The following is a 26,884-nucleotide window of genomic DNA, read 5'->3' on the forward strand; positions in this document are numbered from 1 at the left end:
AGATTCTTTGTATTTTTATACCCTCAGCATTTATGCTAACGAGGGTATATACACTTTCATACGGGCAAAATGTGCCTGTTTGGACGAAATGTGTTTCAGACAATTTGGAGTCGATTTAGCAATGTCCGTCCGTCTGATTTCGCAATATTTTGTCCAAACTTGGTTTAAGTTCGAAGAGAGGTTATATCGGTCCACTCCTCCCGGTACCTCCCTCACAAAAGTTCGAAAATGTTCGGAAAATTTATGCGCACCACAACTATTGAAGGGAGTAACCAATTTGGCCCATACTTTCTACATCGTGAAATTTCTAGACTTAAATGAGGTTCCAATATGGACTCAATCGGCCCACTCCTTCGGGTACCTCCCACACAAAATATCGGAAAAGTTCAGTTTAAAAAAGTTCACTGTCCGCCATACGACGGTACAAGTTTCATCAGTGGCAAGTCCGTACTTCCTGAGCAAATAGCCTGAAAAGTGCAAAAAAACCCCTATGACACCGTGTGAAGTGGTTGGAGCGCAAGAAAGATGAACGGATCTGCCAATTCGGTCCAAATTTGGCCTTCGTAATATTTTGTCCAAACATAGTTTAAGTTCGAAGATAAACCATATCGGTCCACTCCTTCACAAAAGTTCAAAAATGTTCCGAAAAATTGTACGCACGATAACTCTTGAAGGAAGTGACCGATGTAATGCATACTCTGCACATCCTATTATATATACCAGACATAGATCAGGTTCAAATATGGACTATATTTGTCTACTCCTTCTGGTACCTCCCACACAAAATTTCGGATAAGTTCACTTTAAGACCTTCTCTCGAATCACTTTGATTTTTGTTGAAAAGATTTGCATTCGCTACCTCCATTACGACAGTAAAAGTTATAATGGCCCATATCGGTCTTCTTTAAGGCTACCTCCCCCACAAAAGTTCAACATTTGTGTATAAGTGCAGTTAATTCCTAATCCACATTTTTGTCGGCAAGTTCAAATGTTCAAAAAGGGCGACACAATTCTGAAGAGACCCTAAATACATTCAATCTGCCCGTAGATGAAAGTTTCACTTCACGTTGGCTGAGGGTATATCTCTGTCGGCAAACTTTTTTACTTGTTTATTTTAAACTTCATCAAAATATTTCAGTTGCACACTCATGCATTGTTCCTCGAAAATGCAACTAAATGCATCAGAAAAAAAACAATACATGTTTGCTTTTTACCTGCATTAAACATGTGCAATTGTGCTTCGCATTTGTTAAGTATTACGGCGTTATGAAACACAATACCTCAGACATTTGCAGTCATTTGCCAAGCATCTGACGATACGGAAGTCAGCCAAACTTCTCAAATTTATGTATAGCAAACAATAGTAAAAATATATAAATAAATATAAAATAGCAATCATGAATATTTCCCTCGGATTTTTTAAGTGAAATTCTTTTAAAATCAAAATTGTGAAACTTTGAAAACTACTACAATCACTTAATTATGGAATATTCTCGCCGTATCGACAAAAATATTCCCTTTTTGGTCGTGAATATGAAAATAAAAAATTGTAAAATTGGGGAAAGAGAACAAATTCCGCACGGAATTTTCATTCATGATTTCCCTGATAAAAAAATTAAAATGTTATAGATTCTAGAAAAAACTTATATTACTTACGCAAGGTAATAATGGGTTAAGAAGTTTTTCTTGTTCAGAAGTTTTTTTTTTCAATACATGGCAACCATATTTTGCGTATGTGACTGCGCACGCATATTGATTTAGGATAAGAATTCTCACAAAAGAGGGTTATTTTTTTGTTTCTTTTCAAAAGGCAAAACTTGCCGAAAGGTTCTTGCGAAGAAAACACAAAAACAAACATAACATGGATAAAATTCTATTCTTCTCTTCATTCATGGACAGAAAGATGTGGCAAATAAACAAACGTACATTCTCACACATATAAGCCATGTACTGTGCTGCGACAAGTGTGTGTCCTTTTATCCACAAGTCAATGAAGACTGTATATTTACATAAAATACGTAAGCATCTCGCCAGTAACACTCATTCGACAATAAGTACCCCAAAGGATAACAACACATCAACACGACTGGCCCTGTTGACCGTACAAGAGTTGTCGTCATACAAAAGGCAAGGAACAATAAAAGAGAAGAAAGAATACTTTGCAAAAGAAAAGAAAAAAACTTTTCTAGTGAACCCACGCAGTTCTAAAACAAGACATTTCCTAGTGTCATCATTGTAGAGACTTCTTGAAGATGTAAGTAGAAAAATACAAGGTGTTCTGTTTCATAGATTATATAAAAATTATTATAAAGTGAAAAAAATGTTGTGGAAAAGGTTAAAAGTCATAAAGCATCTATGCATATATACGAAAATATAACATTGGGTGAATACCAAGTGTAAAGTTTGCCTTTATGTGGCAAGCAAAGTGTCGGAGAGGCAGTTACAGCTACACTTTTGTATCTATTCGCCCCAATCAAAAATGTATTGAGAAACACATTTAGTGGATAATTTGTATACTTTCTTTTAATCCTCAACAAAAATCGCGACAAATATTTTTAATTTAACAATAATTTGTTAATTGTCTTCGAAAATTTATTATGGACGGCTGTTGTCGTCAAATGTGATTTTGTCTTCACTATTCCCGAACTACAATTTATGTTATTTTCTAAATGTCATTGTGGATTAGTTGGGGTAATCCAGTATATTTAAAAGAAAATTTCTTGGATATCAAATCTATTGTTGTTATTGTCATTTTGGATGTATATACACAGCTACAACAACAACACACATTTCCATAATATATGTATATGCATATATATGAGCCATGCATCAGAGTCTATACCTTTACAGATACATATATGTATATTAATGGGCATTAAATGTGATGACATGCGGAATGCCATCGGCAAATTAATCTTCAGTTGTTGGTGCTACTCATCTTTGACTGCTGCAGTGTGGCGCTGAAAGTCGCCAAGTTAAATGCTTTTAACATTTCACGAATTTGAGTTGTGTTCGTTTGTTCGTCTATCTGACCGTCCGTCTATCTATCAATGAATGTATGCCGAAGTGGTGATACCTGTTGATAGATAAATTTCTGTACTCGTGCACACACACATACATACATACATGTGTATTTGATAATGTGTTTTTCATGGAATATGTATACCCTCAGTTGGGCCTGTCTTTATTATCCTTATGCCATGTGGAAAAGGACAACAAGTTTTCCTTAAAGAGAACATAAACATTCAATTTAATAAATTACTATGATATTATGTGTACATATGGTATATGTATTTCATTACTACAAAATTTCCTTCCATTATGTAAGGATATATTAATAATCTATTAGATTATTTAATCAGATTTGAAATAGGTTCAATACTGTTAGAGCGACTATCTCCAAAGTAGTTGAAGGATGCAAAAACTCCTTTAAAAAATTTTAAAACCTCCATTTTTGATTCGATATTTCGATGTCCGATATTCGATATTCGATTCGGCTAAAGGTTTTTAGGTAATTTCAAATTTGCAGAACATATTTTTTCGAGTTCAAAACTTCCTCCACTTCTTCTTTTAAAGATAGGTTTGCCCTTCTCTTTCTCGGTGAATGCTTAGTATCCGATTATTGAACATATAATCGTTCAACATGGAACAGATAGTATAATCGTCGAAACTGTATCTCATCCGTTATTTGCGTACATGGGTGGTTCTTCTTGATTCTTTGTAGTTTTTATACCTCGTCAAAATATTTCAGTTGCACACTCATGCATTGTTCCTCGAAATTGCAAAGCATCAGAAATAAAAATTATACATTTTTTTCTTTTTGCCTGCGTTAAAAATGTGAAATTGTGACGCATTTGTTAAGTACTACGGCGTTATGAAACACAATACTTGAGACATTTGCAGTCATTTGCCAAGCATCTGACGATACGGATCTACCCCAAACGCCTAATAAATCCATATTTACACTAGGCAATTTTCCTTGCGGCAATCGTTAGTTTGTACGTGAGAGAGGTTGTTGAGAGGCAAAGGGTTATCATATGCCTCACCTATCTCTTCTTCAAACTGACAATTGCCACAAGGAAAATTGCCTAATATAAATATGGACTAATTTTTTGGTAAAAACTTCCAAAACTTCATTTTTCACCTACGAAAATGTAAAGGCTTCGTCACATAAGAGGATATCTGGAGAAAAATATGGCATGCGAATGTTGGTTCTCTTCCGCTGACGTCAAGGCTAAGGCAATGTTTATATTATAGCGTTTTGCAGGGTTAACCTTCTTTATGAGGATTTATTTGAAATATAAGCAATGGAATTGACATTTGAAACCCAGTGGATTTTTTAAATCAGGTTATATATAAACGTACTATAATTCTACATTCTGTAATTGTTCAATAAAACAAGTAAAAAAGTATCAGTCGGCTTTGCCGACAGAGATATACCCTCAGCCTGTGCAAATAGAAACACTTTTTCACAAAAAAACTTATGTATTTAGGGGGTTTCAAAATTTTGGTCGTATGAACCGACAAAATGTTGATTAGGATTAAAGTTCAAAAATTTTGCGGAAAAGGTACTTAAAGGAATGGACCGACATAGACCATGGGGGTGCCATAGGGGGTTTTTACACCCTTGGGGCTGTTTTCTCAAGAAGTATGGTCTTGCCCCTGAAACAACTTTTACCATCGTAATTGAGGCAGGGAATGTAAGTTGCTTCAACAAAAATCAAAGTGATTCAATAGCAAGTCTTAAAGTGAACTTATCCAACATTTTGTGTGGGAGGTACGGGATGGAGTGGACAAATATAGTCCATATTCGAACCTGATCTATATCTGGTAGATATTATGAGAATGTATAAAGTATGGACCAAATCGTTCACTCCCATCAAGAGTTATCGTGCGCACAATTTGTCCGAATATTTTTGAACTTTTGTGGGGTAAGTACCTGAAGGAGTGGACCGATATGGTTTATCTACGAACTTAAAGTAAGTTTAGAAACAATATTACGAAATCCAAAGTTTGGCCGGAATCGGCATTTCCGTTCGAGAATTATCTTGCGCTTTCACCCATAAACATGGTGTCATAGGGTTTGTTTTTCAACTTTCAGGCTATTTTTCAGGAAGTATGGACTTGCCCCTGAGGAAACTTGTGCCTTTGTATAGGGGACAGTGAATACAAGATGTTACAACAAAAACCAAGGCGATTCGAGAGCAGGTCCTAAACTTAACTTTTCCGAAATTTTGTGTGGGAGGTACTCGAAGGAGTTTACCGATTGAGTCCATATTAGAACCTCATCTAAGTCTGGTAGAAATTTCATAATGTGCAAAGTATGTACCAAATCGGTTACTCCCTTCTAGAGTTATCGTACGCACAAATTTTCCGAACATTTTCGAACTTTTGTGGGGGAGGTACCGGAAGGAGTGGACCGATATAATCCATCTTTGAACTTGAACTTAGTTTGGACAAAATATTACGAAAGCCAAATTTTGGACCGAATCGGCAGATCCGTTCGAGAGTTATTTTGCGCTCCAACAACTACAGACGGTTTCATAGGGTTTTTTGTAACTGTCACGCTATTTTCTCAGGAAGTATGGACTTGCCCCTAATGAAACTTACAGCGTCGTATAGAGGACAGCGAATACAACTTGCTTAAAATCAAAGCGATTCGAGACCAGGTCCTAAACTGAACTTTTCCGAAATTTTGTGTGGGAGGTACTCGAAAGAGTGGGCCGATTGAGTTCATATTGGAACCTCATCTAAGTTTGGTAGAAATTACACAATGTGCAAAGTATGGACCAAATCGGTTATTCCCTACAAGAGTTATCGTGGGCATAAGTTTTGCGACAATTTTTGAACATTTGGGGGGGAGGTACCTGAAGGAGTGGAGCTATATGGTCCATCTTCGAACTTAAATCGACTCTGGACAAAATATCGAATCGATTAATCCGTTCGAGAGTTATCGTGCGCACCAGCCTGCCAGACAGACAGACAGACGGACGGACATTGCTAGATCTACTCAAAATTGTCTGAAACGGATATCGTACAAACATACTTGAGGTCTAAAACCATTATTTCGATGAGGCACATTTTTGGTCGTATCAAAGAGTAAATACCCTCTTTAGCCTAAAGGCTGAGGGTATAATTATCTTAAACAAAAATTAAAAAAAAATGTTTTCCAAATTTGTTTTTTAACTAAGTATCTTGGAATACTCAGAACATTGCGGATGGTCAACTTTTACAAGTAGAACTCAGAATTAAGTCAAGTTTCCTGACAAACCAAATTCTACTAGTGGACATTTTTCTGCTTTACTAGGCGTTTACCCAAGACAATTTGTCTTAAAATACAACCCTGATTTACTAACACATACATTTTTCGTTTGTCTCCCAGCTGTTCATTATTTTTTCACAGAGAGTGACATATTTGTAAAAATAAGCGAGATAATAATTGAAATGTTGAAAACAAAAGAACATTAACAATAACAAAATATGTGAACGGAAAACGAAAAGAAATCGTTGATTGTCATTCATAATTTTACAGCTGTTTTTGCAGTTATCGGGACGCCTATGCCACACAGGCAAGTTTTGGGTTATTGACAATCAATATATGAACTCAACTGTCCTGTGTAAACGCAGGTTTATATAAAAATCCGAAAATTAGATGGGGTTTCAAGGTATCGCCATAAAATTGTAAACTGCCTGTAGCTCTGTACTATCTTCAAATTATTGTAGAATGGTACTATGTTTGACACGGCGTTCGGATGTCATATACATATCATTTAGCTAAGATAGAATCGGGCGGAACACTTTGATATTTAAGAAAGTATTCCATTGTCATTCTGGGATGTCGGTGGGTAATAGGTTTTAAGTCGATAAAATGTGTTTACCTCGTTTTGATAGTTCATCATTCAGCATTGTTGACAATTTTAATTTTTTTTTTTTCTAAAATATTTCACGTTATCCTTCGCTACACCTTATATTTAAAATATAAATTGCGATATAGGATGTTTGATATTGCTGATATCAATGTCAAAGTACATATGTAAATGCTGGAAAAAGTGCGCAATTCTGCATAGCCGCTGCATTTTATCAATGATTATTACAATAGCGCTGAAAAAAAACTTTATTATTTTCAGCGTTAAGAAAAGTTTTAGATTGCTTTTTTGTTGGAGTTTGGTAAATTCCACAAACATTCTTTTCAATATTAAAATGGAAATGACTTCCCTTTCTATACCCCCACACAGGTGTATCTACTTGTGTTTTATCGCATCTTCGCACATTTAAGGATGCAGGAACTTCTATAAAACAACCCTGACACTCATTTACTTTACATTTCTTTTACGTCGTTTTTTTTTTGTTCTTCTATCATAAATAATACCATGAGAATAGAAAGGAATTTCCTATTGTATTTGCAAATATTTGCTGTGACATCTAACCCCAATCTCCCCAAAGTTGTCTTATTGTTCCTGGCCACCCACACACAAACACAAAAACATCATCATTTTGTTGATGTCATTAAGGAGTTCGAGGAAATTTTAGAAATACCCAACGGCATTCCAAACACTCAATATTGGGCACATAATAAACAAGCGAAGGAAAAGAAACGTCTCGTTCATATAATCTCCTTAACCGAACGTGATGGAATGCCAAAATTCCATTATTATCCCAAGGCAATGCCGTACTTGGCATAGAGAATGTGGTCAAAATATAATTTACCACTACTAGTTGAATGCTGCCTGCCATAAATGTGTTTGATTTATAGGGTATTGCACATACACACATTCAAACATTCATTCATACATCCAAACACTCATACATTTCACAATATAAGTCCACTTAAAAAAATGCCACCCAAAAATGATTTAGATTTTGTGCCCCGTAATGGTTAATACTACCCACCTCACACCATTTGAAAAATACGTGAGAATGAGATTTTTATTATTCGTAAATGGGATCACCTCTTTTTAAAATGTTATGGATTAATTGTGGGTCACTGTGAGCGTATGACTAATGGAAATCACTTATACGCTTAATGCAACCTGTTTGATGGAAACAGCAGCGGCAGCAGAATCACATAAAATTCACAACTATAAGCGTTTGCGAATGATTTGTTAAATGTTAACAAATAAATAAAGGAACCTCTTTAACGTACAGCGACTTTGTAAGAATATTAGGATAATAACTAGAGTTTTTCATCGGGAATTCCCGCATTTGCCGATGATTCTTCACTCCCGTAATCCCGATACCAATCCCGAGAAATTTTATATACTAAAAATGGACTGTAAGATGGACATAAATTGCAAATATTTTCTAAAATTTATTTAATTTTTTGTCTTAATATTAACATTATTATATTCTTTACAAATTGATCAGAAATAAGGTATTATATATTATTCCATAGTGTGAGTAAAACTTAAAGTAGTACAATTCTATTAAAAGAATTTTCAAGATGTTCAGCTTAGAAGTATATGAAATTATTACATGTTTGAAGTTAAAACATATGCTTACTTTAAACCAATATCTATACCAGGTCGGCCAGTTAGACTACTTTGACAATAAACTTGATATGTTTTAAATTATAACATAGTATTATAGTCAGCTGGGCTTACTGTCCCACCTTATACAGACATTGCTTGCAACATTACAAGGGCATTTCGAAACCGGAGTAGATCCAACCCAGACACATACCATGATAAGGCTGAGAATATCATATTTTATTCTTGTTTACATTAGTTCTTATTAGACGTTGCTTTGCGTTGCTACTTTCGACATTTTGAGTAGAAATAAACAGCTAATGCCGACAAGAAAATGAGAGTGGAAGAGAAACATACTGTTTCACAGTCAGTATACAAGCGGTTGGCTCTCTTGCTAAAGTTTTTTTCTGGTAAAAAAAATAAAAGGCGACATAGTTCGAATTTGGCTCTGCCGTTCTTTATTATTTTATCAGAAATGACTTAAGTAAGAATGTCATAACCCTATGCACCGAGTTCTTTAGTTCAAAACAAATAACACATTTTAAAACACACATAACTTTGTTCTTCTTTTGTTTTTATGTTTCTCGACATTGTAATAGTCGAGGGACCGGTGATTTAAAATTTATTTAAATGAATGGCCTATTAGCTCAGAAGCTCCACTATAACTGTAAGTATTTTTAATAGTTTGAAAATGTATTAGAAAGGATTCATTTTTTAATTCTATAAATCTGATAGAGGTGAGTTGTAGTATATGTATGACTCAAATCCGCCATTAAGAGAATAATTAAACAAGTAAAAAAGTATCAGTCGGCTTCGCCGACAGAGATATACCCTCAGCCTGTGTACATTTAGGTGGTTTTAAAAATTTTGGGCGTTTGAACCGACAAAAATGTTGATTAGGATTAAAGATCAAAAGTTTTGCGGAGGAGATACTAAAAGGAATGGATCGACATTGACCATTATGGAAGTGGATCTCCAGAAGTATGGACTTGCCCTGAAAAAAACTTTTACCATCGTAATTGAGGCAGCGGATGCAAGTTGCTTCAACAAAAATCAAAGTGATTCGATATCAGGTCTTAAAGTGAACTTATCCGAAAATTTGTGTGGGAGGTACCGGATGGAATGGAAAAATATAATCCATATTTGAAACTGATCTATATCTGGTAGATATATTAGGATGTGTAAAGTATGGACCAAATCTGTCAGTCCCATCAAGAGTTATCGTGCGCACAATTTTTCCGAACATTTTTGAACTTTTGTGGGGGAGGTACCTGAAGGAGTGGATATCTGTCTTCGAACTTAAACTAAGTTTGCACAAAATATTACGAAGGCCACATTTTGGACCGAAACGCCAGATCCGTTCGAGAGTTATCTTACGCTCCAACCACTACACACGGTGTCATAGGGGTTTTTTTGCACCTTTCAGGCTATTTTCTCAGGAAGTATGGACTTGCCCCTGATGAAACTTGTACCGTCGTATGGGGGGCAGTGAATATAAGTTGCTACAACAAAAATCAAAGCGATTCGAGAGCAGGCCCTAAACTGAACTTTTCCGAAATTTTGTGTGGGAGGTACCCGAAGGAGTGGACCGATTGAGTCCATATTGAAACCTTATTGAGTCCATATTGAAACCTTATCTAGAAATTTTACGATGTGCAAGGTATGGACCAAATCAGTTACTCCCTTCAAGAGTTATCAAGCACACAATTTTTCCGAACATTTTCGAACTTTTGTGGGGGAGGTACCGGAAAGAGTGGACCGATATGGCCCATCTTCGAACTTAAACTAAGTTTGGGCAAAATATTGCTAAGTGCAAAATTTGGTTCGAATCGGTTGATTCGTTCGAGAGTTATCGTGCGCACCAGCCAGACAGACGGACGGACATTGCTAAATCGACTCCAAATTGTCTGAAACACATTTAACCCAAACATACTTGGGGTCTAAAACCATTATTTCGATGAGGCACATTTTGCCCGTATGAAAGTGTATATACCCTTTCTAGCCTAAAGGCTGAGGGTATAAAAAAATAAATAACAAGTAAGAAAGTATCAGTCAGCTGAGCCGACAGAGATATTCCCTCAGCCTGTGCAAATTGAAACACTTTTTTTCACAAAAAAAACGTATGTATATAGGGGGTTTCAAAATTTTGGTCGTATGAACCGACAAAAATGTTGATTAGGATTAAAGTTCAAAAATTTTGAGGAAAAGGTACTTAAAGGAATGGACCGACATAGACCATGGGGGTGCCATAGGGAGTTTTTACACCCTACGGGCTGTTTTCTCAAGAAGTATGGACTTGCCCCTGAAACAACTTTTACCATCGTGATTGAGGCAGCGAATGTAAGTTGCTTCAACAAAAATCAAAGTAATTCAATAGCAGGACTTAAAGTGAACTTATCAAAAATCTTGTGTGGGAGGTACGGGATGGAGTGGACAAATATAGTCCATATTCGAACCTGATCTATATCTGGCAGATATATTAGGATGTGTAAAGTATGGACCAAATCGGTCACTCCCATCAAGAGTTATCGTGCGCACAATTTTTCCGAATATTTTTGAACTTTTGTGGGGTAGGTACCTGAAGGAGTGGACCGATATGACTTATCTACGAACTTAAACTAAGTTTGGAAACAATATTACGAAGGCCAAATTTTGGCCGGTAATGGCATTCCCGTTCGAGAATTATCTTGCGCTTCCACCCATACACATGGTGTCATAGGGTTTGTTTTTCAACTTTCAGGTTATTTTTTCAGGAAGTATGGACTTGCCCCTGAGGAAACTTGTACCTTCGTATAGGGGACAGTGAATACAAGATGTTACAACAAAAACCATGGCGATTCGAGAGCAGGTCCTAGACTGAACTTTTCCGAAATTTTGTGTGGGAGGTACTCGAAGGAGTTTACCGATTGATTCCATATTGGAACCTCATCTAAGTCTGGTAGAAATTTCATAATGTGCAAAGTATAGACCAAATCGGTTACTCCCTTCAAGAGTTATCGTACGCACAAATTTTCCGAACATTTTCGAACTTTTGTGGGGGAGGTACCGGAAGGAGTGGACCGATATAATCTTTGAACTTGAACTAAGTTTGGTCAAAATATTACGAAAGCCAAATTTTGAGCCGAATCGGCAGATCCGTTCGAGAGTTATCTTCCGCTCCAACCACTACACACGGTGTCATAAGGTTTTTTGTAACTTTCAGGCTATTTTCTCAGGAAGTATGTACTTGCCCGTAATGAAACTTACAGCGTCGTATAGAGGACAGCGAATACAACTTGCGTAAACAAAAATCGAAGCGATTCGAGACCAGGTCCTAAACTGAACTTTTCCGAAATTTTGTGTGGGAGGTCCCCGAAGGAGTGGACCGATTGAGTCCATATTGGAACCTCATCTAAGTTTGGTAGAAATTACACGATGTGCAAAGTATGGACCAAATCGGTTATTCCCTGCAAGAGTTATCGTGCGCACAAGTTTTGCGACAATTTTTGAACATTTGTGGGGGAGGTACCTGAAGGAGTGGACCTATATGGCCCATCTTCGAACTTAAACCGAATATGGACAAAATTTTTCGATACCCAAAATTTGAACCGAATCGATTGATCCGTTCGAGAGTTATCGTGTGCACCAGCCAGCCAGACAGACCGACAGACAGACAGACGGACGGACATTGCTAGATCTACTCAAAATTGTCTGAAACGGATATCGTACAAACATACTTGGGGTCTAAAACCATTATTTCGATGAGGCACATTTTTGGTCGTATCAAAGTGTAAATACCCTCTTTAGCCTAAAGGCTGAGGGCATAAAAAGTAACGGAGAAGGTTGCTTAAATATAATGTGTTAATAAATCAAAAATAGTATATGAAGTCGTAGATACTCATATAAAAATAACAAGGAACAAACTTATAAGCATATTCACATCTTTGATATAACATATTTTCAGTCCGATAATCCCTGCAGACATAAGAAGAAAGCTTGTCTTGCCTTTATACTGTGACTAGCAAATGCCCGCTACTTCGTATGCGGAAAGGAAACGAAATATATATAAACAATATTTAATACGGGAATGGTGAATACTGGAGATTCTGTTGTACTAAGACCTATTTTTATTACCAATATTTTTTATTTCGAATTTCCAAAACTACGTATCATATTGCAAATTTCAGATTTGACTCCTGGTTTTACCCCTTCACTAACACAGCATTCTCTTCCAGTACGAATTTCCAAACACTAAACTTTATCTCGCCCCTTCACAACAACAATCACGCACATTCACAATTCAAGGTTCTAGCTTTAGCGGTTTCGCCCAGAACCCGAATAGGTCCGTTAAAATTTTGGCCACGTTTTCGTATATCCCCATATAACGGTACCTCTCGACTTAGTGTATTTTTAAAGAAGAACAAATGTATATTGTCCAATTTTCTTTAAATTTGGACCTTGAATATTCAGAGGATATAGAAGTTTAATTTAAAAAATCTCCACTTCAATCCACGTTTATTAGAAGAGATATTTTGAAGATTTAGAGTATTTTGAAGATCTTCTGCACATTTTCTAACCGAAATTCGGAATTTGTGGCATGAAAGGTTAGAAAACTTCTTTACAAAAAATTTTATTTAATGTGCACCGGTATGTCAACCGTATATAACGGAAAATTTTTTGAAGGCATTTCAATTTAGGATTTTTTAATATCAGGGGGTAAATACCTTCTAGTTAACAAAATTGTCGCATTGGACCACGTTTTCAAATTTACATACCAAAGCGGTCAGAACAAAAAACATTTTTTGAAAAGATACTTCACGTTGACTACTTAATTTCAGTACATTATTTAGAAACTCCTTGGCGTTAACATCAAATCAATGGGACAATATTCAGTACAATTTTTCAAACTCAGAACTTTGTCTCAAACTTTAGAGCGATCTTCAGAACAAATATTTTTCCATTTCGTATTTTTTGTACAAATAGCGCATTTTTAAATTATATAATCCCAGCTTTGTTCCTACACCCAACACCAAATTTAGTACCTTAACTATTTTAAATGATTTTGGTATCAACATGTTACCCAACTTCTCGTACACATAGGTAAACGTTTCAAAAATTACTTCCTTATATTCAACATATATCCTAACCCCTATTCAGTTTTCCAGTTTTACCAGTTCCCCTAAAACCCATTTGTGGACTATTTAGTAGTTTTTGTATAAATAAGTACGAATTTTCAAAACCTCCTCCCTACCTCCACTCTAAACACCAATTGCTAATCTAATACCAAATTTCAAAATTCCAGTTCTACCTTTTACAAAATCACAAATTGTACAAAATTCTATACCATATAGCAAATACCAAAAGGTACCAAATTTTGTACCATTTAGCACTTTTCGTACACGATTTTCCAAAATGTACTTTCATATCTCAGCTCTATCCGTTCACCTAAACCCAAATTATAGCCAATGTAGTTCAATTTAGCACTTTTCCATTAGTACGAACTTCCAAAACTACCTCACTACCATTTAGGACTTTTCGACCTTTGGTACATCTTTCTTTCTCTTCATCAGTGACCCCCATTCCAAATTTCAGGATTCCGGCCCTATTCGTTAACCCATACCCAAATTGTACTATATAGTACCATTTAGTATTTTTCGTATAATTTTAATTCGAATTTCCAAAAACCTTTCTTTTTTACTCTCCATCAGTGACCTTTATTCCAAATTTCAAGATTCCAGCTCTACCCGTTCACCCAAACCCAAATTGTACTACATTTACTACCATTTATTACTTTTCGTACATTTATAGTTCTAATTTCTAAAAACCTTTCTTTGTTACTCTCCATCAGTGACCCTCATTACAAATTTCTGGATTCCAGCTCAATCCGTTCACCCAAATCCAAATTGTACTAAATTTCGTACCATTTAGAACTTTTCGTGCACTTATAATTCGAATTTCCAAAAACCTTTCTTTGTTACTCTCCACCAGTGACCCTAATTTCAAATTTCAGGATTCTAGCTCCATCCGTTCACCCAAATCCAAATTGTACTAAATTTAGTACCATTTAGTACTTTTCGTACCCTTATAGTTCGAATTTCCAAAAACCTTTCATTGTTACTCTTCATCAGTGACCCTCATTCCAAATGTCTGTATTCCAGCTCAATCCGTTCACCCAAATCAAAATTGCACTAAATTTAGTACCATTTAGTACTTTTCGTACCCTTGTAATTCGAATTTCCAAAAACCTTTCTTTTTTACTCTTCATCAGTGACCTTCATTCCAAATTTTAGGATTCCAGCTCTATTCGTTCACCCAAACCCAAATTGTACTAAATTTAGTACCATTTATTACTTTTCGTATACTTATAGTTCGAATTCCAAAAACCTTTCATTTTTACTCTTCATCAGTGATCCTCATTCCAAATTTCAGGATTCCAGCTCTATCCGTTCACCCAAATCCGAATTGTACTAAATTTAGTACCATTTAATACTTTGCGTGCACTTATGGTTCGAATTTCCAAAAACCTTTCTTTTTTACTCTCCATCAGTGACCTTCATTCCAAATTTCAGGATTCCAGCTCTATTCGTTCACCCAAACCCAAATTGTACTAAATTTAGTACCATTTAGTACTTTTCGTACCTTTATAGTTCAAATTTACAAAAACCTTTCATTGTTACTCTTCATCAGTGACCCTCATTCCAAATGTCTGTATTTCAGCTCAATCCGTTCACCCAAATCAAAATTGTACTAAATTTAGTACCATTTAGTACTATTCGTGCACTTATAGTTCAAATTTCCATAAACCTTTCTTTGTTACTCTCCAAAATTGACCCTAATTTTAAATTTCAAGATTCCAGCTCTATCCGTTCACACAAATCCAAATTGTACTAAATTTAGTACCATTTAGTTCTTTTCGTACCCTTGTAGTTCGAATTTCCAAAAACCCTTTGGTACATTTTTCTAGCTCTCCATCAGTTACCCTCATTCCAAATTTCAGAATTCTAGCTCTTACCGTTTGCGTAATACAAAGGGTACCATATTTAGTACCTTTTAGTACTTTTCGTACACTTCTAGGTCGAATTTCCAAAAACCCAGCCTTATCTCACCCCTACACACCAACAGCAACCTACACCCAAAATTTCATCTTTCTAGCTTCAGCGGTTTCGTCTGAGCGCTGATGAATCAGTCAGTCAATCAGTCAGTCACTCACCTCACTACTCGTTTATATATATAGATTGTACTAAATTTAGTACCATTTATTACTTTTCGTATACTTATAGTTCGAATTCCAAAAACCTTTCATTTTTACTCTTCATCAGTGATCCTCATTCCAAATTTCAGGATTCCAGCTCTATCCGTTCACCCAAATCCGAATTGTACTAAATTTAGTACCATTTAATACTTTGCGTGCACTTATGGTTCGAATTTCCAAAAACCTTTCTTTTTTACTCTCCATGAGTGACCTTCATTCCAAATTTCAGGATTCCAGCTCTATTCGTTCACCCAAAACCCAAATTGTACTAAATTTAGTACCAATTAGTACTTTTCGTACCTTTATAGTTCGAATTTACAAAAACCTTTCATTGTTACTCTTCATCAGTGACCCTCATTCCAAATGTCTGTATTCCAGCTCAATCCGTTCACCCAAATCCGAATTGTACTAAATTTAGTACCATTTAGTACTATTCGTGCACTTACAGTTAGAATTTCCAAAAACCTTTCTTTGTTACTCTCCACAAGTTACCCTAATTTCAAACTTCAGAATTCCAGCTCTATCCGTTCACACAAATCCAAATTGTACTAAATTTTGTACCATTTAGTACTTTTCGTACCCTTGTAGTTCGAATTTCCAAAAACCCTTTGGTAAATTTTTCTAGCTCTCCATCAGTTACCCTCATTCCAAATTTCAGAATTCTAGCTCTTACCGTTTGCGTAATACAAAGGGTACCATATTTAGTACCTTTTAGTACTTTTCGTACACTTCTAGGTCGAATTTCCAAAAACCCAGCCTTATCTCACCCCTACACACCAACAGCAACCTACACCCAAAATGTCAACTTTCTAGCTTCAGCGGTTTCGTCTGGGCGCTGATGAATCAGTCAGTCAATCAGTCAGTCAGTCAGTCAGTCAGTCACTCACCTCACTACTCTTTTATATATATAGATTTAAGATTATTTTATATATGAGCGCGAATTCCCGGGAATTCCTGCGATTGAAAAATATTTCCCGATTTACCGGAGAATGAAAAAGTCCCTAATAATAAGTAATCAATACATAATAAAAAAACGAGCAATGTTGGCGTATTTATTTAGAATACCAATTCTAACTGTTGCTCCGTTCCAGAACCTGCAAGAAACTACTACTTTTTACTACGATAACAACTTCCCCTTTATGTTATCGGAAAACGTAGTAAAAATTAGTAGATTCTTGCAGTACTGGAGCAGACCATGTATTATTTTCGTATCTCTAATGCCATGTTCATACCAGCATTTGAATCACGTTGTTCGCTCTCATAATTACGTACACGAATTAACCCGTTCATACGACATGGTACATAATTCATAGCAACATGATTCATATTTTCATGGAGAATAAAATAAAAGCAAAGCATCGACTACCCTATACAAAATGGACCGAGATAGTTCTTCTTGGAACGTGATCTAATTTTGAGAATATTTCTTTCGACATACATCGTGTCAACTAGTCATTTTGTCACAGTAGCATTTGTTACATCATAGTAATCAAGGGTAGACCCTTGATGGAATTTTCACCGTGTGTTATCGGCCACATCATTTTAGCGAAAAATTTCGTTTATGTACATTTTTGAACCTCACCGCCATACAGTGGACGATTTAGGCTGGCTTCCGTATCGTCAGATGCTTTGCATATGTCCGAAAATGTTTTAAGTATTGTATTTCATTAACAAATGCAAAACTATGTACTTCAAAACGCAGATAAAAAGCAAACATGTATCATTTTTATTTCTGTTGCATTTAGTTGCATTTGCGAGGAACAATGCATAAGTGTGCATCTGAAATATTTGGACGAAGTTTAAGAAATGCCAAGCATCTGACGATTCGGAAGTCGGCGTATATTAAGTATATCATTCAATTTGTAACTCCTCGAAATAATAATTTTATATCCCAAAAAGTATATATATACTTGATCAGTAGTGGAATTCTGTAACTCATTTTTCGATTTACCGACAAATATCGGTAAAATTATAATGCTTATCATTTTGGTAATTAACGAAATTTTTCGATAAGTTAACAACCAAAATAAAGCTGTTGCTAAATCCCACCGATAGCAACAGTGTTGTCAACATTTATTGATAATTTTCATTAATAATTTTGAGTTTTAATTTTACAGATATTTGTCGGTAACTCGAAAAATTAGTTACAGAATTCCACTACTGTATGATATTCTATACGATAATGTCATTTCTATCCTTCTGTGGAAATCACTCTAGCTAGCGTCCGAACGGATAGCAGAAAGTAGATAAAATTTTGGTGAAATGAATTGTAGGTTCGTAGAAATGGGCTATACAGGTCCAGGTTTTGGTATAGCCGTCATATAACGCGATGGATGTCCCATTAGGGTCTTAGTCATTTTAACTACCGAATTGGTTGTGACTTGGGACTTTGTGTTTTCAGATGTTAGATGTTTTTATTAAAAACTGTTAACGCAACGCGTTATGCAATTTTGAAAGTATTAATTCCATTTGCCCACCGAATTGGTTAAATAGGGATTTTTGTGTTTCCAGAGGTTAGAAACGCTTGAAGAGAGGTTTCAACGTTTGAAATTTCCCGATTAATCAATTACAGTAAAAATTCTCTATAATGAATCGTTTTATAAAACAATTACATTAATTCTCTCGCGAATAACAAATTGTCTCTATAACGTAGCAATTATTCGTCCCTAGCAGCTACGTTATAGAAAAGTTCGACTGTATCTTATTTTTTTCTTTACCCATGCCTAATTCTTATTGCTTTATAGTTGATAACTACTTTCAGGTCCACTTTGCCTTTTTGTAAACTTTAAAATTCTTCTTCATTATATAAATAAAATTTGAAACCTTTCAAAAGATTACAAAGACAGAAAGAGTTTATAAAAATGTGTTTTATAGTACGTTTATGTATAACACGATTTAAGAAACCCACTGGTTTTTAAATGTCAATTCCATTGCATATACGTCAAACAAATCCTCATAAGGAAAAACCTATAATATAAACATCCTATTAATTGTCTAAATCAAACCCCTTCACACTGAAATATGTATATCATGTAGCAGGAGTATCTTTTCCGAAGAAAACCAAAGAAATGTCGGATATTTTTTATTACCACAAATAGTGAGGAGACCATAATTTGTTGAGACCATAAAAGCTTTCTTCTTAATTTGTATACATTTAAAATTACATGCATACATACATGTTGTCAGGGATAAATATGTACTATGTAAATATGTAATCACACAAAGTATGTATATATACTCGAAAGTTTTCCTGCCACAAACTAAGCGACGAATGAATCGTGTCGTTCTCGAACAAAATATCCGTTAAACTATTGAAAACCTTTCCAAAACGATATCAATGGTATGGTGGGCAGAAAAACTTCTAAGATATCCATATACATATTTCTTATTCAATATTGAATTAAAAAATATTTTCTTATGAATTTTAATAGAGACACCACATAGAAACGTGCAAATATTCTTGCATAAAACAAACTCATACACAAATACTTTTTTCTAACGTTTTCCAATTTGCTTTCTCCACACTTTAGCAAACATCTACAGGTGGTTTAGTGTGAAAAGGTTAACTTAAGCAATCTTGTGACATACCTCCTCTTTCCCCACCTGTATCTCTCTGTCAGATTGTCGCCATTGTTGTTCAAATGTCATTTAACAAGAAAAGGATGATTTCTTTTATGCAAATTAAATCGTAACCCTTCCGGCTGTTCATTTGATTTAAGGCCAACAATAAGGTTACTAACAAAACACCTCCTATGAATATTAAATTAGTGACATTGTTATTTCAGGATCTTTCATCCCGTCTATTTTGATTTAATTTACTCATTTTAAATGCGTACATAAAGTTTTTATTGTTGTTATTTATTTCCTTTCAGTTCAGCAACAGGTTAGGGAGCAGCAAAATAACCACCAATATGAGGGATAGCACAACGATTTTATTCATTTTATGGATGGTAACCATCTCAAGTGGTTGGGCACAACGTTCACCATTTTCCTTGCAGGCAGCCGTAGATGAATTACACCGCCAAGAGTATCCTTTAAATGCCCCAACTGGTCAACAGTCTAGATATATGGCTGGAGCTTTTGCTGCATCACCGGATCAAGATTATTGGGATGAAGGTAAGAGATTTTTAATGGTTGTATGCATCTTGTTTATAAAAGAGTTTCCACTGGGCTTGCATTGAACGCTTTGTATAGGACCCAACAGCTACTGTTTTACGGAAGTATTTGTGCTTAAATGTTATGCTTTGTGCTGTCACCTTAAACATCACTTACCAAAAACACACTAAGAAATTATTAATGAACACTGATCTTAAATAGTTGTAATTAGTACGAAACTAAACATGGGGAAGTTTTGCATGATCAAAATGATCAGAAAATACAAATCCAAAATATTACGCTAGGAGACTCAATCTCCTTGGTGAAGTGTTTCATGCCCACGGAGCGCCTTAACTAATTTGAAATGGAAGGTGCTTACACCTGGGAAGTTTTTGCAGATTCTGAAACTACAATCCTCATAGATGAGAAATATCAAGAAACAAAAAAAAACGCCGAAGGGATTTTCAAATAAATTGAGATTTAAGTTCTCATTTTAGGGGTTCTTTAGGTTTTCACGATTTTGCTTGGAAACCGCGATTCCTATGTAAATGGGCCTAAAGAAAATGTTGTAGCTGTGAAAATTCTCCACAAGAATGACCTTTATGATATTTTCGTAGGTTTTACCGTTTTTGAGATATAGAAGTTCAAATTGAGACAATGCACTGACTGTATCGCCACGTTTTCGCTTCAAATTGGCAAAAGGTCTTAAATATGCAATTTCGTTATAATATATTAAAGAAATGACCTAAGGCGTACTATTCAGTACAGAAACGATAAATTCAAAAGATTTAAAAACTTTCAAGCAATCCAATTATTGTCAATTCCTTCTGCCTTCAAAAAGGCGTTTTGTCTACTAAATGTTGATATAATGAAGGTAAATCCTTATCTCCAATGAGTTGTCCGTATTTTTAAAAATACTTAAAAGCCATTTTATGTTGTATATGTCTAGTAACAACTGTATGTGTCAATTAGTATTACAATTTACCGCATATCACGCTTTTTCGTTTGAACCAGATTATCCTTGACATTCAAAATTTGCACAAAAACAATTGCTGTAGTTGCATTCATACATACATACATTCACCCACTATCATTGATGTTTTTATAAGCAGCATGCTTCCACTTTATTTTTCAAAGTCATCGCACCACAACTTGTTAGATACAAGCACTATAACACTATGCCCTGTCACTCCCTCCCTCCCTGCATATCATTTTCTATTAAAACAACTACAACAACATTATCCTCTGTTTCCTATGTATTTCCCCCCTTTATCTTATCCGATTTACAGACGCCGCCTACACATTCAACACAAAGAAACAGCGAAATCGCATAAACAAACAGCTAGCAAAATATTTGGAACGTGAAAATTATGAAGCCGATCATGGTGGCTTGACACTTGGACCATTCGGTGGCTATGAATTTGATGCAGATAGCAATAGGCTTTCATTACCTCCATATACCACAGAAGAACGTAAACGTTCTTCGGTGTTTAGGGAACGCAGCAATCTGTATGGTAAGTCGAAGATGGACAGAAGGGTGGATAGAGTCATCTAATAATTTAAAAATTCATGAGTAACTTGGAGTTATAAAACCTTGTTTGTGGGCTGATTTAAATGTTCCCTCCTCTGACCTCAATTTTTCAGCTTCAAACTAAGAAAATCTAAAAAAAAAATAAACTGTCGTTTCTTTTAGATGAAAGCCCTGCCTCGATTTTCCGTGAACGAGATGTGCCCGATAACTTTGATCGTTCCGAATTAACTGATCAATTTTTAAGAGAAATTGAACGTTCTCAGGAGCATGGACACCAGGATCGTTACAAGGAGGCATTGCGCAATCTCTGGGAGAAGTATCAACAGCAGGAGAATGAAATCGATGGCGATGTCTATGAAAAACAAAAGAAACGTGTGCGTATGCCTCCCTACTATATGCTAATGCAAAAGAAACGTTCATATCCGGTACTGCCATGGTTGCCGGTGGAACGTAGAAAACGCTTCCCTGTGTCAAAACGTTCCACAAATCACATGGGCAATGACAGTCCCTTAAATAACCTGGGCAAAACTGATGAAAACGTTGAAAGAGAACTCAGTGAATTGTTCGGCAGTGCCAATGATGACAAAAAGAAACGTTCCATAGATGATAAACAACCGCAAGCTTCATCAACCTCGCACTCAGGTGATAGCGTCACAACAGCTGTGGCTGATATGCGTTTGGAAACGGATAAAAATGCAACTAAACCCGAAGAAACAAAGCCAGTTGCAACTACAATGGAACCAATGCATCATCAACATGGCGGCCACACAATGTCCGAACATAAGCATGGCAAACGCAGCAATCATCCTGCCTCACATGAAAGTCATGAAGAAGATGGTGGTGAAGAAGAGGAAGAAGATTCCGAGGAGGAGCATGAAAGTGAAGAAGAAGATGAAGAACACGAGCATGAACATGAACATGATCATGATCACGAGGAAGACGATGAAGAAGCCAAAAAACGTAAAAAGAAACGCGATGCCGCTTCCTCGGCCAAACGTAAAAGAAATGTTGCTGTTCCCCTAAGACGTACAATGGAATCGATGACAATGCGTAGCAAAAAATCAATTGATTGGTCAAAATATTTTGGCTTGGACCGTAAGAAGAAGGCCATGAGTATTGCTGATTCCAATAAAACGTAATTTAGTATTCAAAACGAAGGAATGGTTTGATTGAAATAAATTTCCCTATTTTTCACATTTACAGCGATGTCGATATGAAGAAACGCGATGTCGAGGAGGATAACCTGCAAACGGCCGGCGATGACGCTGACAAAAAGAAACGTAACATTGATCCCACCAAATTAGAAAATATGAATAAAAAACTGCAAGCCATAGAAGATTTCATTATCAACGAAACCATTAAATACACTGGAGCACATGAGGGTATGTATGTATGTTCATCTGGATCTTCAAAGGGAAATAAATTGTTTCTCTGCTAGCAAAAACTATCGCAGAAGTGACTTAAGCGTATCGCTAAGCGATTAAAAACAGTCGCGGAAGTCACCCTGAAGTGACCTCAGTTGTGAAGAAATGAACCACGTCCGCGTCACTTCTTGGAAGTCACCTCGGTGACGCTTCTAGAAGATCATTTCCGCGATAGTCCCTGGAATTAATATTTTTTTTTATTTATTTATTTTTGTTTTTTTTATTTTTTTATTTATTTCTTACTTTTTTTCAAAGTATTAGGAATTTCCGCCTATATTAATTTTGCCATTATAAAATGTGATTTTGTTTTAATTTCCGGCTTGGGAATCGAACCCGGACCTTCAGACTGCAAAGCGAGCATGCTTACCACTGCATCACCGAATTGAATTCTTAAATAAATGTAAACAATCGCCTTTTAAGTGGCTCAGGCGGCACTCAGAAGTGTCTGCACACGCGATAAAAGATAATCATAATAATGCTATAGGCATTGCTTGTGTAATTCACCAACGATCGTCTTTTACCTTCCTTGGGGTGTCTCCGGAGTGACGTCTTAGGCGCTTAGTTCATGTAGCAAAGGCTAAACCAATGATGGCCACACTCACACTGTTACACATAGCTCCTTCCTTAGGTGAAACATTCAGCTGAACGTGGGCATAGCTAAACAATATACTAGTGTTAGTATGTCCATCATTGGACTAAACAAACCTGATATGGACAAGTTTTATGTCCAATGTGTTGCCTTTACTTGGCTTCTAGAAGCTTTTTAATAGATCGTCTTCAACTTTTAATGGATTTTCGTTCTTTTTTTACACAAATGTTGTACACAGCCGAAAGTCGAAAGACTGGGCATTAAATAAATAATAAATAAATTGTAATTGAACTGGGGTTCCTCTTTTTTTTTATTCCCTAAGTATTATCCTGTCTTCCATGTATGGAAACCTAAACTTATAATATTTAAAGAAAGTCGGACTCTCTGGCGACCAGTAACGCCACTAATTTCCTTATAGGTTATATAATACCGCTTTACAGACAATATCAACATTTTAAAATTTTCAGGTATTGGCGACCCAGATGAAATCCAACGGCTCAAGGACCGCGTTTTATCACGCCTTGCTACCGCCTATAGCTTAGAGAAAATGCGTCGGGCTTTAGAGAAATTACGCCAATCAGTAGAAAATGAAAATCATCTAATGCACAACGTCATTGAACCCGACTCGTCGGAATCATCGGAAAATACCTCATTGGAAGCGACAAAACGTGAAAAATCCTTGGGGAAATCCCAACCGATGATAAATGACGAAAAAGATGATGAAATGAAACGAAAAATGAAGAAGAGTAACGGTTTCATGCGTTATCCTGATGTACCCAATGAATTTGGTGAATTCGAGGAAGCCATACAGGGACCAAATCGTTATGAAACCTTAAACGATGCCTACTTGGGTAATAAAAACTATATTCTTGGTACCAATCAATGTCCAATACTAGAGGTATGTAAAGAAAAAACATGATAAAACTTTTTTGGTAGTAATTTTAAAAACATTACTTTGAAGTCTATGGCCCAGCGTTGCCGTGGTGTGGACTTGTTAAGTGGTGATGTTAATCAGGAGTTGTTGCCTCTTTGTGGAGTACATCAATTGTGTTACTTATGTGTAAGTAAAATCACATAAATCTGGAGTTTACAGAACAACTGACTAACTTTAATCGTTTCTTACAGGGTACCTCGCAAATATCCTGCGACTATCAGTACCTGGCCGAAGCCGACGCAGTTTGTGGTCCCAACAACAATGACTGTCAGGCAACTGCACGTTCAGTTTTAATGATTTTAAGAGGAACACCTGGACCACAACTTGGACCTCGTGAGTGTGTCAAGAATTCCTGTTTATACAGCGCCATGCGCGAGATTGGCCTTTAAGTGGCTGCTGGTTAAACAAGCCCGAGATGGTTGTTGTGTTTTTCGATCAAGATATTTTGGAAAAAAAAGAAAAAAGAGTGTTTTCATTCAATCTCAGTGTATTTAGTTTCTAAGTCAGAATCAAATGCTAAAAACAATATCCCTGAGGATACACTATATGGAAGTAAAAACGACGAAACACATTAAAAATCAAAATTAGTGTTACTCCTAGACCCACGATAAAGAAAGTAAACGAATGAAATATAATTATTTAAATACAACAGAAGCAGAAGTTAGTTCTCTCCAGCAAAGTAACCCAACCAAATTAATAATAATATAATTGTAGAATGTATAATTAATAAATTTGAAATAAATATTTATGTATATGTTCATTAGGTTATGTCACGTTCTGTAATCTGTCAAAAGATAATGAACCTGCTATTATGTCCAGCAGTAAATATTCCCAAACAAAAGATATAAAGGAGAGATCGGCATCAACATTACCATCAACATACGATTACCAACTCCACTCGTCCTCACTTCCTAGACATTCTAGTCACCCAATAAACAACACAAATACCCATCAGAAACACGGATACGAGAGAAAATCAATAATATATATAAATGTATTTATTATATATGTGAGTATTATATACAATAAAAAATATAAATAAAATTGAAAGTTATTTAAATTTTCCCTTACATACATAAATGTCAACAAATAAAAGGCAGCTAATTAAAAATATTGCATGAATCCTTTTTGTATTCAACGAATATGTGAAGTTTCAAATTAACTATAGGATTGATTGATTTATAACGATAAAAATGTGTCCCATCTCTAACAAATCAGAGTTTTTGTCGAAATTAATTAATTAGTCTAATAGTATAATATATATAATTGCTCCACTAACATCCCATAAGGGACAAGGGAGACTTCTCTCATATCAATGAGTGCACCCCGATTCATATTAGCTCAATGATATGGGACCTACAGTTTATCGCCGAGTCCGAACGGCGTGTCTAGGACACCACTTTTGTAGAGGAGTTTTACACGGCTGAAATACTCAGGAGATGTTGCCAACATTACTGATGGGTATTTATTAGTCTAATAGTACGATTATATGTAATCGGATTTAACAAACCCACTGGGTTTTAAATGTCAATTCCATTGCATACACGTCAAACAAATTCTCATAAGGAATGTTATCCCGATAAAAACCTATACAGCCCAATTATGAACGGCCTCTCACCGTGAGTTTTCTCTTTCTCGCCTCCTCCCCTATTATAAACATTATATCGCCGTGAGTGATGTTATGTTCTCACTGTTCCCTTATTATAAACAACAAGAGGGTGAGCAAAACTCACGTTCGTGAAAAAATTAGCTATTACAAATGTAAAAAAAGTGAGAAAAAGAGGCAAATTTCTGCTGAAATTTCTCACTACCGAAATCAAAGTGAGTTGAACAAAAAAATTTAAGTGTGAACATTTATTTTAAAAAATACGAATATTTTGTATCTGTAATGATAATTAATTGTATTTTAGGTTGAAAGTAACAAAAAATAATAAGAGATTTTTTATGTTGTGAGGTTATTGTTGACCTTTGGACGCTATATAAAAAGAAAGAAATATCATTATTATAAATTTCTACCATAATGTTTATAGTTGCATAAAACGAATGTTCTTGTTTTTTAAAGCTTAGGACATTGACCGCTAACATTTTTTCAGAGTTCTTTACGAATTCGGTCTGAATCTCTGAATTCTTTCAGAATTTGGTACAAAATTGGGTCTACCTTCAGTTCCAAGAATGGCATGTAACTATCCACTGGAGTTATATGACTAGGTTTGGCATCGCACCATTAAAAGACGCAGAGTGCTGTGCATGGTGCTATCAATATTTGCCTAAGAATTTAGACGACTGCAATATCCCAAGTATAGTTGAGCAAAAACTACTCTGGTTTGTTGTGGACTTTATTCACACTATATTTGTTTACATTAGAACCTGCGACTATGTGAAAGCTATTCAAAACTACTTGAAATGCTTGTTGAGCAAGGGATTCTATCCAGTATGGTTGGGCTTCCCTCTCTAGAACGTGAAGATCATTCTTGATGGACCTAGTGTGTCGGGCCAACCCACCCAACGTTTTAGTTACAGTACTTGCTCGGGCATTACCGTGAGAGCCATCCCTATCTCACGGTAATGCCCGAGCAAGTACTGTAACTAAAACGTTGCCCGTGGTATGTATCAGT

General features: G+C 35.8%; 1 protein-coding gene across 2 annotated transcripts; it reads left to right on the forward strand.

Annotated features, from left to right (window-relative positions):
* The first annotated feature begins 1,749 nt into the window (after positions 1-1,749).
* On the forward strand, positions 1,750-25,110 carry LOC141404974 (uncharacterized). Of its 2 annotated transcripts, XM_073988851.1 has the most exons (8): positions 1,750-2,254; positions 19,569-19,812; positions 21,081-21,305; positions 21,485-22,457; positions 22,526-22,704; positions 23,803-24,233; positions 24,297-24,395; positions 24,461-25,110. In XM_073988851.1, the coding sequence occupies exons 2-8, from the start codon at positions 19,608-19,610 to the stop codon at positions 24,656-24,658; spliced, it is 2,310 nt and encodes a 769-aa protein (XP_073844952.1). In that variant the 5' UTR covers positions 1,750-2,254; positions 19,569-19,607; the 3' UTR covers positions 24,659-25,110. The 2 variants fall into 2 exon arrangements, with proteins under 2 accessions (XP_073844952.1, XP_073844953.1); XM_073988852.1 differs by lacking the exon at positions 21,081-21,305 and having other exon boundaries at positions 1,755-2,254.
* Positions 25,111-26,884: the final 1,774 nt, after the last annotated feature.

This window comes from Musca autumnalis, unplaced genomic scaffold (assembly GCF_047663935.1).
Source record: "Musca autumnalis isolate F117 unplaced genomic scaffold, ASM4766393v1 scaffold_5, whole genome shotgun sequence".
NCBI lineage: Eukaryota > Metazoa > Arthropoda > Insecta > Diptera > Muscidae > Musca > Musca autumnalis.

Coding starts and splice junctions, on each gene's coding strand:
- LOC141404974 (XM_073988851.1), top strand. CDS start 19,608: ATGAGGGATAGCACAACGATTTTATTCATTTTATGGATGGTAACCATC. Junction 22,458..22,525: donor ATTGCTGATTCCAATAAAAC/GTAATTTAGTAT, acceptor TCACATTTACAG/CGATGTCGATATGAAGAAAC. Junction 22,705..23,802: donor ATACACTGGAGCACATGAGG/GTATGTATGTAT, acceptor TAAAATTTTCAG/GTATTGGCGACCCAGATGAA.